This window comes from Dinoponera quadriceps, unplaced genomic scaffold (genome assembly GCF_001313825.1).
Source record: "Dinoponera quadriceps isolate SergipeBrazil2010 unplaced genomic scaffold, ASM131382v1 scaffold1290, whole genome shotgun sequence".
NCBI lineage: Eukaryota > Metazoa > Arthropoda > Insecta > Hymenoptera > Formicidae > Dinoponera > Dinoponera quadriceps.
The window spans coordinates 560,161-578,991 of NW_014555424.1; the positions used below are offsets into that span (position 1 = coordinate 560,161).

Consider the following 18,831-nt stretch of genomic DNA (forward strand, 5'->3'; position numbering starts at 1 on the left):
TACAGAGTATATTACAGATATAATTCGAATTTCTTCTTTCGCTTTAACGAGACAGTAACATTCGTACGGCTGTAACTCATAAGTGGATACATAAGTAGATACCAGGGCTTGAGAGCCACGATGGCTCCTCTCAATGAGACAAAGAGATCGGAGAGAGAGGATGGAATTGCCAAAGAGACGTTTGTTATTCCGTGACTCTCGTTGTATATTCCGGGGGCCGGAAAACCGTAAAATATATTTGAATAAAAGACCGCCTTAATATATCGGGTTAAAAAGGGGTACTTAATACATAACTAAGAGAGCATCTTGCGTTAAAAAGGGAATCAGTCGTTGAGAAGAGCTAGATCGCTACGTATTTTCCTTGTCTAGTCTGTCGTAAACAATGTAGACTTTCCAAGTTTTACGGTTTCGCCTTTAACCCTATACATATATATATATATATATATATATATATCTCCGAGATATCTTAACTTCGCGCGATTGCGCCATTAGACTAGTTTCTAATTGTATCTTTTTCTTTGGTACGCTGCCTGGGCCCGGTGCCATCTGTCTCGGGCCCGCGAGAGAAACCTTTCCCCTGACTAGAGTATTTCTTTTCCTCGGATTGCGAATATATCAAAATGCATGAATGAATCGCGATATCACTTCGTTCGTTAAAACTAAGGCGGTTTTACAAAATAAATAAATAAATATCTACAAATAAATAAATGTGTACAAATATAGGTATAAATCAATAATTAAGTTACGTTCTAGGTATCAACCCTTTGCGTTCTACCATTTAATAACTTGTCTTTGGATTCCTGTTTTCGTAACTTTTACAAATCAGAATAAAATTCGCGAATAAGAAATATATAGATAAGTATAAATATATCATTTTATATAATATAAACTTTATATTATATATATATATATATATATAATTATCGCGCCATTAGACTAGTTTCTAATTGTATCTTTTTCTTTGGTACGCTGCCTGGGCCTGGTGCCATCTGTCTCGGGCCCGCGAGAGAAACCTTTCCCCTGACTAGAGTATTTCTTTTCCTCGGATTGCGAATATATCAAAATGCATGAATGAATCGCGATATCACTTCGTTCGTTAAAACTAAGGCGGTTTTACAAAATAAATAAATAAATATCTACAAATAAATAAATGTGTACAAATATAGGTATAAATCAATAATTAAGTTACGTTCTAGTAATAATAATAATAATAAATTCTGTAGCTCGGCACTACGCAAAGGGTTGAAAAATCAATGTTTCGCTTCAGAAAATTCAGAATTTTCTGAGGGAATGCGTCTATGTACAAAAAAGAACGAGTCAAGATACATTGCACTGAAAAGTTATGGATATACTNGTATCAACCCTTTGCGTTCTACCATTTAATAACTTGTCTTTGGATTCCTGTTTTCGTAACTTTTACAAATCAGAATAAAATTCGCGAATAAGAAATATATAGATAAGTATAAATATATCATTTTATATAATATAAACTTTATATTATATATATATATATATATATAATTATCGCGCCATTAGACTAGTTTCTAATTGTATCTTTTTCTTTGGTACGCTGCCTGGGCCTGGTGCCATCTGTCTCGGGCCCGCGAGAGAAACCTTTCCCCTGACTAGAGTATTTCTTTTCCTCGGATTGCGAATATATCAAAATGCATGAATGAATCGCGATATCACTTCGTTCGTTAAAACTAAGGCGGTTTTACAAAATAAATAAATAAATATCTACAAATAAATAAATGTGTACAAATATAGGTATAAATCAATAATTAAGTTACGTTCTAGTAATAATAATAATAATAAATTCTGTAGCTCGGCACTACGCAAAGGGTTGAAAAATCAATGTTTCGCTTCAGAAAATTCAGAATTTTCTGAGGGAATGCGTCTATGTACAAAAAAGAACGAGTCAAGATACATTGCACTGAAAAGTTATGGATATACTATTCAATCCGTGAGATTCGTTGACGAGTTCCAAGTTCGACCAGTTCAAAGAATGTCGTTTTGTTATAAATAATGAAAGATGTGACTATGACTAGCGTGCTTCTTTTCACGACGGATAATCGAGAACCTGAGTTCCAGGGTATTTCGAAGCAATATGTGTAAATCAACCTTCTTGTGACTGAGCAAAGTCACAATCCAACTTTATTCTCAGAAATTTCATATATTAAAAATAATAGATCGTACGTTCGTTAAAAAAAAAAAAAGAACTACTTCATGCCATGCCATGTCTATCTCTTTATATTGATATGTTTGAACTTTTGCTTCTTTGATTGTTTTAAGGCCATCTGATCATTCGGAAATCTTAATCTCGGTCACAGGAGGGTTGAGAGCGTCTCGATTCTGAGCTATCTCACGCTGTATTTATATCTTACTATATTTTATACCTGGAAAATATCCCCTCCCATATAATAGAAAAAAGAAAAAGCAAAAGAGAAAATGGAAAGCAAGTTGGCGATACTCGATTTTTTTCTTTTTCGCATGACAATTTATGATCTTAAAGCTCCTCGAAGCAAATTCTATTCTTCAAGTTTTTAATTTTTCTCGAATATGTATTGAAAAATTTTCGTGTCTTAGAATGATGTGAAAGCCAGGCTCTCGATCGTGCAAAGAAGCAATACGACTTAACGAAACGATATCGATATGGATTATAACAGAATATTGCGATAGCGAGTGACTGACGAGAGAAGAATGTCTAAATAGATTCTTCTTTTCTCTCTTATTGCTTACATTTGCACAAGTTAGCGAAGTACTATCAATAATTTAAAAACAACCTAACGGAAATTCTGTGAAATTTCACAGATAGATGCGATTTTTTTTAGAAAAATCTCGCTTCTACACGCAGAGAGAGAGAGAGAGAGAAAGAGAGAGAGAGAGAGAGAGAGGGGAAGAATATCTATTAAAAAATCATTTTGCACAATGCTTTTTTTAAGTCTTTAACGATGCTCTGAATGAGATGAAAACTTCTTCGCAAGAAGTCGTAGAGGAATTAGACGAAATGTTACTGTACCATTTTATGAATCTATAGTTCGAGTGAAGAGAGAAAGAGAGGGAGAGAGAGTATGATACATTAAAATCTACATAAATATATTCAATTTTCTCTTCGCTTCGATACGCTCTTTGGTATCTCAGACGAGGTAACACGATTCATAAGGTCGCAAAATTGCACCGCGCTCGAACGAGAATTCTGAAGTAAATCATCAGATCGGTCGATCGAGATTCTCTTGACAAGATCGTTGAAACGTGATCGTTCTTTCATTATTATCCGTGTTAAACACATCGCAGTTTTACCAATATATTATTATTTGATATCGCGTTGCGTTCGAGAAAATAAGAACGTAAGGAGCATCGAGCTTACGCTCTGAGCTTGAAATGGCGTTTCTGCTCATTTAAATAATTAAACAAACGTGTGTGTGTAAGCGTATGTGTATGAAGAAAGGAACGTTGAATCATTCCTAGACACCTCCTAGAATACAGGACATGTCTCTCTCTTTCTCTCTCTCCCGTTCTCAGCGCGTGTAAGACGGACTCCGGCTTGGGGAGCAGCTGGACCGGTGACTCAGGCTCGACCAGTTGCTGTGTCTGCTGCTCTCAGAGCTGCTCGGCGACGAGGGTGGCGTCGGAGTTGGTCGGTGATACGGGATCGGGCGTTTCCTCGCGCTAAAACCAATGTTCCTTGATATCGTTTTTTTTTTTTATACAAAATATGGAAGAGTCAAAGTTTCACCGACAGATTTGGAATGATCAGATAGTACTACGTTATGAGGTAAATTACATATTATGTTATGAAGTCATTTATGATAGTAGTTGTGAAGCAAAGTTGATCAATATGGATAATGATCAATTTACACGATATCTGAAATCCACTAAGATAAGGATAATCAAGTACATTGTATTGTGAACAGTCGGTGTTCGAGAATACATAACGGGCGGAATAAAAAAGCAAAATGTAATGCAGGCGGCGAAATGAAAATAAATGGAAACAAGCTTGCGAGAAAGGCACGAGCGTGCAAAATAAAGATGTGACGACTCACCTGTCTCTGAAGATACTTTTTTTCTGAAGAATGCAGTGCCGCAAAGAGACACTCACAAATTTCGCGAAAACATCGAACTGAGGGAACTAACTAACGAACTAAAAAAGAAAAAAAAAACAGAGAACAAATGGAAAAAGAGAAGAAGTACGCTTACTGGGTAAATTTTTTATTCTGCGATCGACTATAATAAAATAAAAGTAATATCCTACGGTGAACGTTTAATTTACAATATTTATAAGGAGAACATACACGCATGCTATACGTCTACACGAAAATCGTAAGCTACGAGCTTCGTTAAACGATTGGTCAATCATTCGATTATGATCGATTGAGGAAGAAACGGGGAGAAAGGAAATAAGAAGATAAAGAGAAGAGGATGAAAGACAGAGAGTAAAGGGAGCAAAATCGGTAAAAGTAAAAAAAGGAAAAAAAAATGGAAATTAAAATAACCGAGCCGAAAAATCAGCACTAAGTCGTTCTATGTAAGGAAAAACTGTGAATATATAGATACGATTGCAAATAGTTCCAATAATATTTGGTCGCAGTTTACATTGAACTCTCTTATCGATACTATTCTGCTATTACATCCGTTATGGTCGATTGAATTCGCTAGCTCGATTACATATATATATGTCTGTCGATGATTATATAATTATTCTTCGTATACCGTCTGCGTCATCGAAATCCGTTCAATTGCGAACGTAGTCTGCAAAGGTTTTGCAGAAGAAACTCTATAGATATGTTTTGAATGTATACATATAATCGTAACTCCATATTATATGCATACACACGTGTAATGTATATGTATATATATATANACTCTATCTATCTTCTATGCCTGTTCCTCGATCTGTCCCTGTAGGACACAACAAACAAAGAAAATTAGCACATCGCAGCTAGTGCCCGTCGTAATTGCACTCGAGCGAAATTATATGTGTCGCGTGTTCCGTCGACAGAGTCTCTTTCTCTCTCAAACGTTTTTCTCTCGAGCGATTTCTCGACGGTTCCTCTTTTTGGACAATTTTTGACACATTTCGAACGAGCTTCTCCTAACGACTTTGTGTAAATGTTCACGATTGTTCGATCAGAGTTATAGTAACAAAAAAAAAATATATATATATATATATATAGAAACGTAAAACACAAAAGAGATGTAACTGATAAGAGTCGCAAATTAAAGTCTACGATTACGGTGGACTCGCGACACTTCAGCGTATAGTGCGTGATAAATAATACGTTGTATGTACTATAGGGCGATGACGTGACACACGTATGCGCGTTCACGACACCTACCTCGTGATACGCCGTCTGTCGAGGAAGCTGGGCGAACCGTGACGACGCGGTATTGACGGCGAACGTGATCTGCTGCTGGCGGAGCTGCTGGAAGTCGAGCGGGAGGATCTGCTGGAGACGCTGCTCGACGACCTTGACGAGCTGGAGAAGCTCCTGCGACTGTGTCTCGAGCTGGCGATAAGAGAAGAACAGGCCTTTACATATTATTTTATCATTATTTAATAATATAATATAATAAATAAATAAATATATATATATTTTTAATATTATTTAATAATTATTAAATGTTATGTACTATAGTCAACATTATAAAAATATTTTGCAATACATAATTTCGTACGATATAGAGCAGATTCTATTATTACACAGATCTTGTATTATTTAGTATTTAATGTATCGTTTATATATTTATGTTGTTTATTTATTTATTCATTAATGGGATGACCCGTTTTTGCACGAATTAAAGAAAAGAAACTGAAAAGGTTCGCAAACCGAATGCAGGAAAATATCATTTAGAAAGAAATTATTTATATCTTCCATATATTATATTATTTCACCATTGATTTGAACAATTTTATCAAACAGTGCAACTTGAAAAATTACAACAATAAATCTTGAAAAATGATCAATCTTTTTATATAGCCGCTAAAACTCACCTGGCGGAGGAACGCGAGCTGCTCCTGCTGCGACTACGCTTGTCCTTCTCCCTAGAGGCTCTCGACGGCGATCTCGAGCGGCTCTTGGACTTCTTCGACAAAGAACGGCTGCGCGACTTCTTGGACAGTGACCTGCTCCGGGACTTCTTCGACACGGAGCAGCTGCGCGAGCGTCGCTTCGACGGTGACCTGTGTCGGCTGTCGGCGCGGAATTTGGCGGTCGGCGAACGCGAGGCGGACTTCTTGGCGCATGTGGGCGAAGGTGAGCGTGACTCGGTGGAGCGTTTCGACTCCGAGGAAGATCTCGATCGAGACGAGCGTTTCGTCCGTGTCTTCGGCGACAGCTTCTTCGTCCGTGACGCCGACCTGGACGACCGTCGTCTTATCGGCGTCGGCGATTTCTTGCCGCGCGAGCGGGACCGCGACTTCTTGTCCCGCGGTGACGGCGACCTGGAAGACCTCTTGCCTATCGACGGTGACCTCGTGCACGACCTCGACGCCGATCTGGAGTACGACACGTTCTCTCTATTGGCGGATCGCGAGCGCCGATTCGATCTTGCGAGCGAAGTGCTCGGCGGCAACGGCGGCGGCGACTCGCTGGGCGAACGCAGTTTCATCGTCGCTTCGTCGCGCGAAGTGCTCGTCACCTGGGCCAACATCATCATCGTCGTCGTCGTGGGTGAGCGAGAGGAGGAGGACTGCTCGCCGGCCTTCGCTGACGGGTCTTTCCTCGACGCGACAGGCGAGTCCTTCTTACCTCCGTTGCTCGGAGGCGATCTCGACGGTCGACGATTCATCTTCATCGTCACCGGCGACACGTTGACCTTGTCGAAGGCTTGCTGGCTGGGCGCCGGCAACATCGGCGGCGACTCGCTCGGCGACCTAATCTTGATCGCCGCTTCCTCCCGGGTGAGGGGCAACGCCGGTGACGGGGATCTGCTGGAGACCGGAGACCGCGCCACCGTCTGCAGAGACGGGATCATCATTTGGTGTTCTCGCGACTCGGACCGGTCACGAACGACGGACGACGCGGCGTTCATTACGCTCAACGGCGTGGCTACAATGCCGGCCTTCGGCGGCTCGTTCGGCAATGCGATGTCCAACACGCTGTTGTCCTCCCTTCTTTCCATCTTGATCTTCGCCGGAGTGACCACCGACTTCTTCTCCAGCGCCTCGCGCGCCTTAGCCGCCAGGCCGCTCTGCAGGCGCTTCAACGTGTTCAGCTCCATCATCCGCTCCTCGTCCTCTTGCTGTTGCTGCTTGGACTCGTCGTCCGCCAGATCGGCCTCGTCTTCGCTGGACGATCTCAAGCTCACCCTAGGCGCGACCACCTGTGCGCCGCGTCTGTTCGACCTCGACGTGGAGCGTGACTTCGCCCGGCCGCTCGTCCTCCTCCTGCTCTTGCGATCCCGCCGCTTCTGTTCCTCCAGGATGTCCTTGTAACGCTCCGGGTTCTTTCTCACGGGTGAGTAGCTGAGTGTGGACCTCGAGCGCGCTCGCCGCTGGCCCCGTCGGGCCGGCGAGCGCGATCTGCCGCGCGACTGAGACCTCCTGCGTCTCGACGAGGGCGACGGTCTCCTCCGGGAGGATCCCGCGTAACGATCGTATCTGGACCGGCTCCTGCTCCTGGACGCTGCGACGGAGTGTCTGCCGCGCCTGCGACCGCCGCCAGGCGACCTGGACGAGTATCGCCTTCGCCGGGGAGACGGACTGACGCGTCGTGATCTCGAGTATCGTCGGGGAGATCTTCCCCCACCTCCGGCGCCTCGGCCCCTGGACGACGATCGGTGCCGGCGTGGTGGACTTTTGTGGCCCGACGGCGGCGACTTGTCCGCCCGCCGCCCCTCCGTTCCGCTCCTCTTCACCGGTGAGTCTTTCTTCATCTTGATCGGCGGCGTCTCGTTGTTACGAGACTGTCTGTCCGCCCGCGACTTCGCCGGCGACCGCGCCGATCGAACGGCCGGCGGCTGCTCCCGGCTCGCGCTCTCGGTCATCTCGTTTCTCGGAGCCTTCTCTTTCTCCTTCTCGGCTCTCTCGTGTTTCATCGACTTCTTCGGTCTCTCGATAGAGCTGTGAGGGAAGCGGAGTGTCAAGTGAAAGATCGTGGAGATATACGAGGTATCTCAGATCAACATGGACCCTCACCAAATTTGTCCATGTTGATCCAGGACACTTCTGTATAATAGGGTAACAACAACGCACCTGTCTGTGGAGCTCTCGGACGACTGGCGTTTCCGCTTAGTCGAGGTCTTCTTCTTCTAAAAGAAAATCCGACATAGATCAATACTCCTTATTGACTCTTCTCAGCAAACATCGATCATGCACACGTATTCGTCAAGAGTTACGACGAAAAGAAAGACGAAAGAAGAAAACGGAAGGAAACGGTAGAAAGAAATTCGACGTATTCGTTTTACTCCGGATTCTGCTCCTCCCAGGATTTCTAATCAGTAGCTATCGGTGGTCGAGTGATAACGATGAGCAAAATAAGAAGCGCATTCAACAAAACATATCTTCGCACGTCTGAAAAGAGACTGCCACAATTCGAGGAGTGAACTTCTTCGGGAGAAGATTATCCTTATCACACCCAATCTCTCAGAATTAAGAGTAATATTATTATTAAGAAGAAATGTGCGAGATACTGGCGTATCTTTCTAATTTATCTATTCTGCGTTTTTAGGCGTGCGACGGTCTACTTTCAAGACGTTTACTGTGATTCCCCGGTCAAGAACAAGCAGTCTCCGAGACCCATCTTCCGTAATCAGCGATGTAATAGTGCTCGACACACAACGAGTGAGAGTAGAAATAGATAGAAAGAAAGAGAGAGACAGAGAAAGAGGCTCTTACACGACAAGTAAATTCGCAAATTCGAAAGTAGTATACACGACGAGAATGAACTGTACGAATTCACAAAATGAGAAATTACATTGAGTAGCGGCATATCTGATACTCACTCAGGGAATGTCTCCTGTCAAATGGCGCTGATAATTACAAACAATACTGAGATTTATACTTTGAAATAATGAACTGTCGGAAAAAAAAAAACGGGAAATCAGATGAAAAGTCGTTTAACGCAAGAAACACGACAAAAGCGAACCGGCGGGGAACAGGGGGGACGGGGGAGACCAGAGGGTATGGGGCAGATTGAGCATGCTATTTTCTCGTGACGGCAAACCCAAAAGAGATCGGAAGAATATAAACGGTACCCAAACGTCAATCGGCGAACAAATTGAGGAGAAACGAACACAAATGATAGACATAATAGAGATGTCATGCTCCTGCTTTCCACGTGCCGTAGTGTAAACATATGTATGTAGAAAGAAAGAGAGAGAGAGAGAGAGAGAGAGAGAGAGAGAGAGAGAGAGAGAGAGAGAGAGAGNTAGATAAATTTACGCCTGGCTTTCATTCGAAACACCATGTCCGTACCTCATGTTTGTCTTTTCCTTCAACTTTCAGTTTCTTCTTTCTCCGCTTCTTCTTTTTCTTCGACTCGGCCTCGGACGAGCTGCGTGAATGCATATTCGTTATTTCGTGTTCGAAATTTAGAATTAAGCGAATTTTAGAATTAAGATAATTGTAACATATTTTCACTGTTCGTATATATAATTCCGTGCAGCTAATGCGGCGTAAACTTTGCAAAAAAAGTCAGTATTTTGCCGACCAAATTTTAAAGTATGACATCATCTCAACTTTTCACCAAGTAATCATAATTCGTATCTCAAGCCGCGACTTATTTAACCTTTCCTCTCAATTCAGTGTTGAGAATGAATCATACTAATATGTTATTGTTAGCAGATAATTACTTGCTGTCGTCGGAATCCTCACTGGAGTCACTGTCGGAGGATGTGGCCTCGGTCTTCCGGTGCTTCCGCTCCTTCTTCTTCTTCTTGGACTTTTCTTTCTTCTTACCGGGCTTGGGGGATTCCGACCTATGGAAATCGACTAGATCGTTACAGGTACCACATACTCGCGAGCCGTGGCCGCGATCGTTTCTTTTTGTCAAACGATATTTATTATTATGTCTTATAAGTCTTGCAGTGGGCTTGCGTCTTCCTGTCGACAAGTGCATACCTCGTGCTGACAATATAAAGAAAGCTGTAGTACACAACGTATATCCGTGTGTGAAAAAAACCAATGCTCCGTTCTATCGATATATCAACGTATATATATATGTATAGATGTACGTACAATATGCACAAGCTACCTGCTTTCGAAAAAACATAGCCTCGGAATAGAGCCTTCTGCGGATACAGGGCGACCTGAGGAAAGGATCAAAGAATTTGGGCGCATATAGTATCCACAAAAAAAATGTCTTTTTTTCCTCTCTCTTTCACGCTCGCACCATATGTCTCCAGATCCTTTGACCCCTTCTTAGATCATCCTGTATGAAATATATATCTCTCGCGCGATTTTCTCTTTTCCCTTTGTAGCGAGATATTTCGGAACAGAATCCAGCTTTACGATACAAATGCGATACACTTATATATACCCGGCACATTTATACAGAATGTTTCTGAAATAACGGACGAGAATTCCGGAAGTCGTTTCACTCGCGTCGAGAAAAAAGAGAGAGAGAGAGAGAGAAGTTTATATCGGAACAACGATATGCGATTTTCTCTCTTTCGCTGGACGTTCCGTATTTCGTCTGGTTATTTCGGAGACACCCCGCGAGTGTGGAAAGTTTTTCGTAGAGAAAACGTACAGTACAACGATGCGTAGGTGAGATGTTCGCAATGTTGCATAATATGCGTTCGTTGCTATAGCTAAACAATCCGACTACGTATATATTCGCTTTGAAAGATCTGGTCTTTGCACTCACTTCCGGATTCGCCGAGAGTCCCTCGAGATTCGGAATCACACAATCGCGAAAAACCACATCTTTCAACCGCGCGTTTATAATACGGAAGACAAGTATGTATGTTTACGAGAAATATATATATATTTAAATATATATATATATATATACATAATATATTATGAGGAGTATTGATAAAATATGGGATTAGCATTACCTTGATAACCATCGATAGGGACGGACTTGTCAGAAAAAAATAGAGAGATGACATATTAACAACAAGCTTTATCGATAACAACAACAGAGAGATTAGAAATGTATGATCTTTTTTCGCTTTCTTTTCAATATTTTCTCGGATTTTCTGTGTTTACTCTGCATGTGTAAAACCCGCGGTGTGTATTTTTACTTCGCACCCCCGGCAAATGTTTGCCCATCACACTTTGCTAACATTGTGAAATTACCGAAACGATTAACGCGCGTGAAACGTGCGCCAGGGCCGTGATGAGAACAAGGGGGAGGAACGAATCTCTCGGATTCTTCTCTCATGAATCGAATTCATGAGAGCGAAATTAATTGGCAGTAAACTGAGTTGAAATTAATAGTAATCGGCACACTATCCTTCGTGCACTCCGATATTCTCTGGTATGTCGACCCAGATTTGATACAAAACAGAAATATTAAATTATATTACACTGTAAAACAATTACAATTACATTTTCACTGTAAAAAGAACGCTGAAAATAATGCGTAATGCTTATCGACGTTGGAGCTATATCAAGAAGTGAGAAAGTTAAGCTAGCTGCCACCATAAAAAAAACCCACTGAAAAAGTAGCTTATATATATGTATATATACATGTATATAACTTTAGTATAATTTATATATAACTTTAATAATTTATATATAACTTTCAATCCTTTGCACCCGATAATTTTTCCTTGGTAGAGATACCCCCCTAATTCGAAGCAATTTTTTGAAGAAAAATCTCATTTATGTATGACTTAAATAGATACAAGCGATAAAAATTGACTACATATTTAAATTGATAATTTATGTTTGAGTTGAATTTACACACACGTACGAGTACTAAGTAAACAACATACATACATCAAGAAAAACAAATGTTATCTCTTGTACTTCTTTTATTTAATATTTAGTGTATCTCAAGAAATACCTAATACGCATACATCGTTTTCGCGAGAACACCGCGTGACTGTGCGATTTTCTAACGTTATTTGTCACCGAGGTACTTAGTAATTTTGATAAGAAATTTTCCCAAAAATTCCCGACAACCAACATTGTTGCGATCGCATGTCGGGATATAAGAAATGATAGTGAAGCAGCGGAGTCTGTCGGACTTTATAAAAACACTTTCGCCGGTGCCGCTACGGAACTTCTTTCGGGTGTGTAAAGGGGTTTAATTATATGTAGAGTACACTTATTTTCTAGTTACGGCTCTGGTTCATTCAAGAGAACGACGACGCGCGGCAAACATTTGCCCACGGAGTAGGAAACATCTAATCGCGCGAAAGACAGATAATACCGCCCGCGAGAGATAGACACCGCGTGAGATAGGAATATCGTTCTATGATCTGACGTGTCCGACGCGCGACGTTAAGACTTTCTCTCGAGCGTGTCATTTTTTTGTTCTTTTGCAAATTAATCGCGACGACCACACTTACCTACTGCGCCTACTGGGTAGGCACTCAGTCCTCCTCAGTTCTGTTTGAAACAGAGAAAGGTGTACGGGATATGAGACAGTAGGTGAGTCATGAGTCAGTTTTTTTTCTGTAAATCCGGCAAGAGAGCAACGCTAACGCGCTATACATAAGTAAAAAAAAGCAAAAGAGAAAGAGAGAAAGAGAGAGAAAGATAGAGAGAGACAGACGAACGAGCGATCAGAAACGAACAATTAATCGATTAACCGGCTAGGAAAAGACAGGAGACTTTCTACTTCGGAGGTTCTCTTCTATAATCGTATCTTTCTTTTCTCATAGGGTCCGTGTGAGGCTGTTGTGTGATAAAAGGGCCGGGTGTGCGCTCTTGGAGCCTCGATTCGCATAAGCCGCGCGGACAAGACAGGAGAGAAGAGTACTCGAGAGAAATAAAGAGCGTAGAGAAAGAAAAAGAGATAGAGAGATAGGTAGAAAGTGAGAGAAGAAGAGAAAGAAAGAAAGAAAGAAAAAGAAAGAGAGAGAGAGAGAGAGAGAGAGAGAGAGAGAGCGAGGGATATCGAATCCAGCCTCCATGGACCCGTGCGCGCACCGTTTACGTTGTGCTGTACCTTTCCCGCTTGTGCTTCTTGGCCTTTTTCTTCTTGGCGCTGGCGCTACCGGACCGCTTGCGTTTCTTCTTCTCGGCGCCAGATGCGACGGCAGAGGCGGCGCCGGCGACGGTGGTGGCCGCGTCCGTCGACGACGGCGCGGCGGCCGGACTCGGCGTCCGCACCAGCTCGTAGACCTTGCTGGCAGCGGCGGCGGCGCGTGCCTCCGCCTCGCGCGCGTGCCGCTCCGGGTCTAGGCTGCTACCCTCCACGAAGAACTCGGATATGCCGAAGGCCTCGCGCAGCTTCGCGTTCTTCTCCTGCTGCGCTTCGGCGATCTGGTGCGTCTCCCGGACGCTGGAAGAAAGAACACGGAGAACGTCGTTAGGTGGTTTTTCACTCGATTCGATGTGTGATTCGAAGTGGGAAAAGGAATGTCGACGATTTTGAGGATGGTCGAGCGCGAAGTCGCTTCTGTACAGACACAGATGTCGGGGAAAGTGTGGGCTTTCGCCCAGTGGGATGGCTGATTTGTAATTTCAAGGCAATGTTTCTTACGCCTTAAATATTTATTAAAATTATCATTTTTTTGTTTTCTTTTTTAATCATCACAGAGAGGTTTCTTGTCATCTACGACAAAACAAAACGGTATTTTAGTTTATACTCCAGACGCGGAACAAATTATCGTGAGTTACTTAAAGAACCGCAGGATTCTGGCAGAAGAGAAATTAAAGTTTGAGGAGTTATGTAAAAAGTTGTAAATTAATGCGAATTTGAATTGTTTGTTATGTATGCCTATTATCGTTTCAAGTTCATGTTCAGGTGCTTCGCAGTCTATGAGAAGATTCGTGCAGCATGTGAGGACGAAATTCGGGACGATCTCAGATATAATCAAATATCGGACTATGAATATCGCTCCAAGCCGCGGGCTAGTTATGTGCGGGCTCGGTCGCACGTGAAATCCTCCCAGAGATTACCATCCCTTGCCCCTTTCTCCCTTGGCAGTTCTCATCGATCGCGAGCCCTATTTAACGCTATCGGTGTCTCGCGGCTAAACATGCCACGCTTGATGACCGATGGTGCACAATCGCGCATTGTATCCCACATGGAAATCGCGCGGACCGCCGAGCGAGAGGGGAAATCGATCTGTGACTGTGTCGCCTCTCAGTCTTCCTCAATCTCGCCACTCTCCTTATTTTCAAGGCATTTTTATCAGCACTGCTATCTACTTACTTTTAGATGAACCATCGAGACTCGTGACGATCAATTACTACGACACACCCTCGGTTTACGATCGCAGAATCGTTATCTCAAACATTGGTGCGCTCCGTCGTTTTCAACCGTCATAACAGATACTATTTTCACAGAAAAGTCATCGAGGCCCCCCCTGATCCTAATTATGACACTGGTTCACCATAAAAAAAAAAAAAAAATTGCCATACAGCGAGGAACGATCTCGAATGGAAGAGACAAGTGCTCGGAGAGAAACGATCGAGATTGTTGGCATACCGCGTCGAGATCTTCACCGTCATTGTCGTCGTCGGGTCGGTCTGCAGTTTTGGACGCGAGGCACTCCGCGATAACACCTGTACAGCAGTAGCAGCAGCACGAGTTCAACAACGGCGTCGCCCTCGAGCCGCGCTTTGGCGTCGCGGCGTTAATGACATAACACACGGGGACCGACTACACCACGACAACGACGGAGCGAAGCAAGGATAGGAATCGCGCGGCACGCGAAGCAGCCCCTCTCTCCGTCTTTTTCTCTCTCTCTCTCTCTCTCTCTCTCTCTCTCTAGCTCGCTCGGTCTCTCTCTACTTTTCCTGCGGGTGAAAAGCGAACGGCGAAGAGCTGGGGTTGAGCCGAGCGAGCGGCGAACCACCCCTGCGCGCCTGCCGGAACACGCCGGATCAATACAATCCAGCTGTTCTCCTTTCTGGCATCCCCTTTGCGCGTTAGAGCAGAACCGCCGCCAACCCGGCAGCGGTGGCGGCAGGTCGCGAGCGCAATCGGAAAAGCTCGTTTCTGAGACGACGAAGAGTAACTTTTCCTTTCGAGTTATCTTGCGCCAGCAGGGTTATTTATGTCTCGGCAAATCATACGCAGCGTTGCAACGGATACATTTCCGGCAGTAACTGGGCGCTGAAAGGGAAATGCAAATAGATGCAAGGTTTGAGGTAAATAACTGGATATAGATACACATAGTATGAAAATGCATCGAGATGTACTTCGTGAAGTATATATTCTCCATAGTACATGTATCTATATCTAATTATTTACCTTTAATTCATATCTGTATCTGTATTATCTCACTTACATTTCCCTTTCAGTATTTGTATCTAGTTACTTCAAAACATTTATCTGTTACAACACTGATCATTCGATACTTTGACAAGTCGCGCGGAAACATATCACGGTCGTGACGTTCAACTTAAATATCCGACTGGCGGGAGAACAAGGTCGGAATTTCCGCGGGAAACATCAGACGTTCCCATTTGCGCCGAAAACAATCGGTAGACATTTATAGGCCCGGAGAAAGATTATTCATTGAATTATATTCGTGTGTTTTTTAACACATTCTTCGTGTTAAAGTAACACAAAATTTCAGTGGGCCGTTTTTAACACAAAATTTCTTTCAACAAAAAATTTGTGTAGTTTCCTATAGTCCCTGTCCTATAGATATATTTTTGTTTTCTAACTAAAGATTAAGGCTACAATGGGATTAGCGCGGGAGATTCACCTGACGACGGAGCGCACGTTGCTTCGCCGTCCGGCGAGCAGGTGTAGCTGAATACGCTGGCAGCAACAACAATGCTGGCGCATCTGCAGCTGTTGCTGCGCTCGTTGCTGCCTCTTGCAGTTGGCCGCTGCGTGTAACTTGCGTTTGCGCGACCGCTTCAGCATCTTCTGCCGGTCCAGCAGGAAGTTGCCGCGCCACAGAGTCTCGAAGAAGGCCCGGCCGTCGGCCGGACCTCGTCCGCGCGCGGGTTTCGCCGCTGACACCGTCGTAGACATCGTCATTCCTCGAGAACGACGACTATCAGGAAGCGCCGGTTCTCCCTGTTGGCGAATCTTCTTTGGGATAACCGTTGGTTCTTTCCGAGATTCCTTTTCTCGAGTTTCGGTCTTTTAGAAATTCTACCAGGTCTAGTCGTCCTAATTTTACCGTGTAAAGTGCTCTATAAAGTGTAGAATGGCCTTGAGTTCAGATGTCTCGAATTTTACAAATCTTCTTTACATATGTCTCGTATCTCTCGAAAGTTCTCGCTCTTAAAATTCCTCCTGGTAATAAAGTGTCATGTGATTCAATCGTCAGTTTTTCTCTATCGTCTTTCATTACAGACTGATTACGGGCAATCCGTGTCACAACTTTTCCTCGGGTTTCAGAAGCGAGTCTCGCGAAATCTTCACTCGTGATACCTCAAGTATCCTACGAAAATTGTCTTCTTATAATTACGGAGATAAATATAGAATTCATTATAAATGTGTGACTTTCCACAGCGGCACGTGCTGATCGTCACTGCGATTCACCGTGATTCGGCTTCGGCGAGAACTTAATAGCAGGAAGGACTGCACCTTGTCGTTGCAATTTTATTCGAATTCGTCCATTAGATTTCAAGATCGAGGATGGTGGATCTCGTGGCCGATTTGTTCTACCGACCGAAATAAGGAAAATCCGATGTGATCCGATAAATAATCTACGACCAAGTAATTAGTATGCTAATTAAGAACTTAAGGAGCTCCCGTCGGCCGGCCGACGTCGCGCAAAGAGCTTTCTCACACTTAATCCCACCGCGAACAGAGACAGGGATGGCAAGGGTTAGATCGTACATAGACATGGAAACGTAATAGTCCTCTCTCTCCCTCTTCGGTCGCGCCTTTTGTATCCGCTATTCCGGCTTTCCTAGCCCGAACAATCGTCCAGCGAGGATGACAATGGCAGTTCCGACTCTCGCTTTCTTTTCGTCTCTCAAGCGACCCTCGTCATCTCGTATCCAAATGTTGCTTGTCGTTCTTTACGCCTGCATTCTCCTTCTCGTTTCTTATCCCCTCATCGCGTTCTCGTCTATCGCTTATTATTATTCTTATAATTCTTTATCGTCATCGAGGGAATAACAATATATTGTGTATATGTATGATTATGTGTGAGAGGAATAATAACGAACGATATTATGTGTTACCTATATGTAATCTTACGATGAGATTATTATACTTCGACGCTTCAGGTCGTCTTGAACCTTTCTTCCTTATTTTTCGATACGATCATGGAAGAATATATAGGAATATTATATATATATATATATATCGTGTATATCGGCGAAGTTGCTGTATATTATACACTCTAACGCAGGAGTTAGTTCAGGAAGACTTCAGATCAGGCACACTATTATTGTCGCTCCCCGCTCGTGGAAGACACTTTTCTCAGCGACGTAAAATCGATTTGTCGTCGTCGACGACTTGGAGACACATGGATTTTGTAGAAAAAGAATCTCTCTTCTCTCTCTCTCGTCGTTCCTCGGATCTCTTCTTAAACGTGGATTCTCTCCGAGAGAGATATCTTTTACGAGACGGAACTTACGCTCGCGAAAGGAAGACGCGTGTGCGATACCTTCATCATGCTATCGTCATCAAATGATCGATTCTTCTTTCTTACTAAAACATTCTTTATATCACACTTGCTAACTGTTCGCGCGTTTCTTCCGGCAGTCTTCTCTCTCGCTCACGAATTTAATTTTTTTCTTCGTCTTCTTCGCTCCTCAATATCTTCCGTATGTCTTGACAACGAGCACCTTGCGTCGTCTTGCTCCCGTGTAACGTGACGTTAAAACTCTAGACTTAAATCTCTACAGCCCGTTATGCTTTAACTTAGTGCTTAGGGACGATCTAACGTGGAGTAAGTAGCAGCAGCTGCCACGGATTAAACGCTAATGGAAGACTTTTGTGATTTGCCCGGAGGATCGAAGTGTCGCGGCGTCACATGGTTGCTCGACCCGATTACGGGGCCCTGTGGTCCTGTTAGTCACCCCCTAACGATTCCCGATGCAGCCGTCGACGGCACACGACGACGCGTCCGGCGTCGTCACGCCGGTCCATCCTCGCACTGAACCGGAAAAGTCGGCCGAGAGAGATGCTGCGCTCCCTCCCACCTTTCTCACTGCCTCTTCTCCCTCGGTCCATACCAAACGCACCCTTACGGTTCTCCCCCTGACTGGCTGGCGCCGGCGCCATGGGGTACGTCGATATCGCGAATATATTACGACCCTAAGCCTCCACTCCCTTTTGACGCTGGCGCAGAATGAGACGCGCACTCGCCCTCGCGATATTAAGTTGCGATTCTTGAATTTCTCCTGAGCTTCCGGACTCTTCATTTTCCCTCTCGCCCGCGGTAAAGCGCGATTCGATTTTTTTTACGTTAATAACGTTGTATTAAAAAAGTATTCTCAAGATCGAGATCTTTTCAAAAAGTCGAAAACTTGATCATATATCTCTCATCATTCGAGGATAATTTTCTTTCTGTTCTTTTCTCACTTCTTTGTCCTCTCTTCTCGTCTAATTGATATTTTTATTCATTCTTGTATTATGTATAAAACATATTAGATATTATTAAATTGATGTTATAAATTTTTTAAGTATCTCGAGAATACATATGTATTTTATAAACTGTATTAATTCTTTTAGAATAGTTTTTCAACATAAAACCAAGATTTTCCACGGTATATTGCTTTTACGAAAGCTCGATATTGGTGCAAGATCAAATAAAAGCATCAGGTGGAGAGATCCCATATAG

The 18,831-nt window shown here is 43.4% G+C and overlaps 1 protein-coding gene across 3 annotated transcripts; it reads right to left on the minus strand.

Moving 5' to 3' along the window:
- Window positions 1-1,362: 1,362 nt before the first annotated feature.
- On the minus strand, window positions 1,363-18,227 carry LOC106744113 (serine/arginine repetitive matrix protein 2). 3 transcript variants are annotated; one of them, XM_014618566.1, is made up of 8 exons: window positions 15,784-18,227; window positions 13,068-13,403; window positions 9,793-9,918; window positions 9,416-9,494; window positions 8,195-8,250; window positions 5,993-8,062; window positions 5,337-5,507; window positions 1,363-3,669 (listed from the first exon to the last, which is right to left on the minus strand). In XM_014618566.1, exons 1-8 carry the CDS (start codon window positions 16,062-16,064, stop codon window positions 3,519-3,521), a joined length of 3,270 nt encoding a protein of 1,089 aa, XP_014474052.1. In that variant the 5' UTR covers window positions 16,065-18,227; the 3' UTR covers window positions 1,363-3,518. The 3 variants fall into 3 exon arrangements, with proteins under 3 accessions (XP_014474052.1, XP_014474054.1, XP_014474053.1); XM_014618568.1 differs by lacking the exon at window positions 15,784-18,227 and adding an exon at window positions 14,556-14,798; XM_014618567.1 differs by lacking the exon at window positions 1,363-3,669 and adding an exon at window positions 4,862-4,899 and having other exon boundaries at window positions 15,784-18,225.
- Window positions 18,228-18,831: the final 604 nt, after the last annotated feature.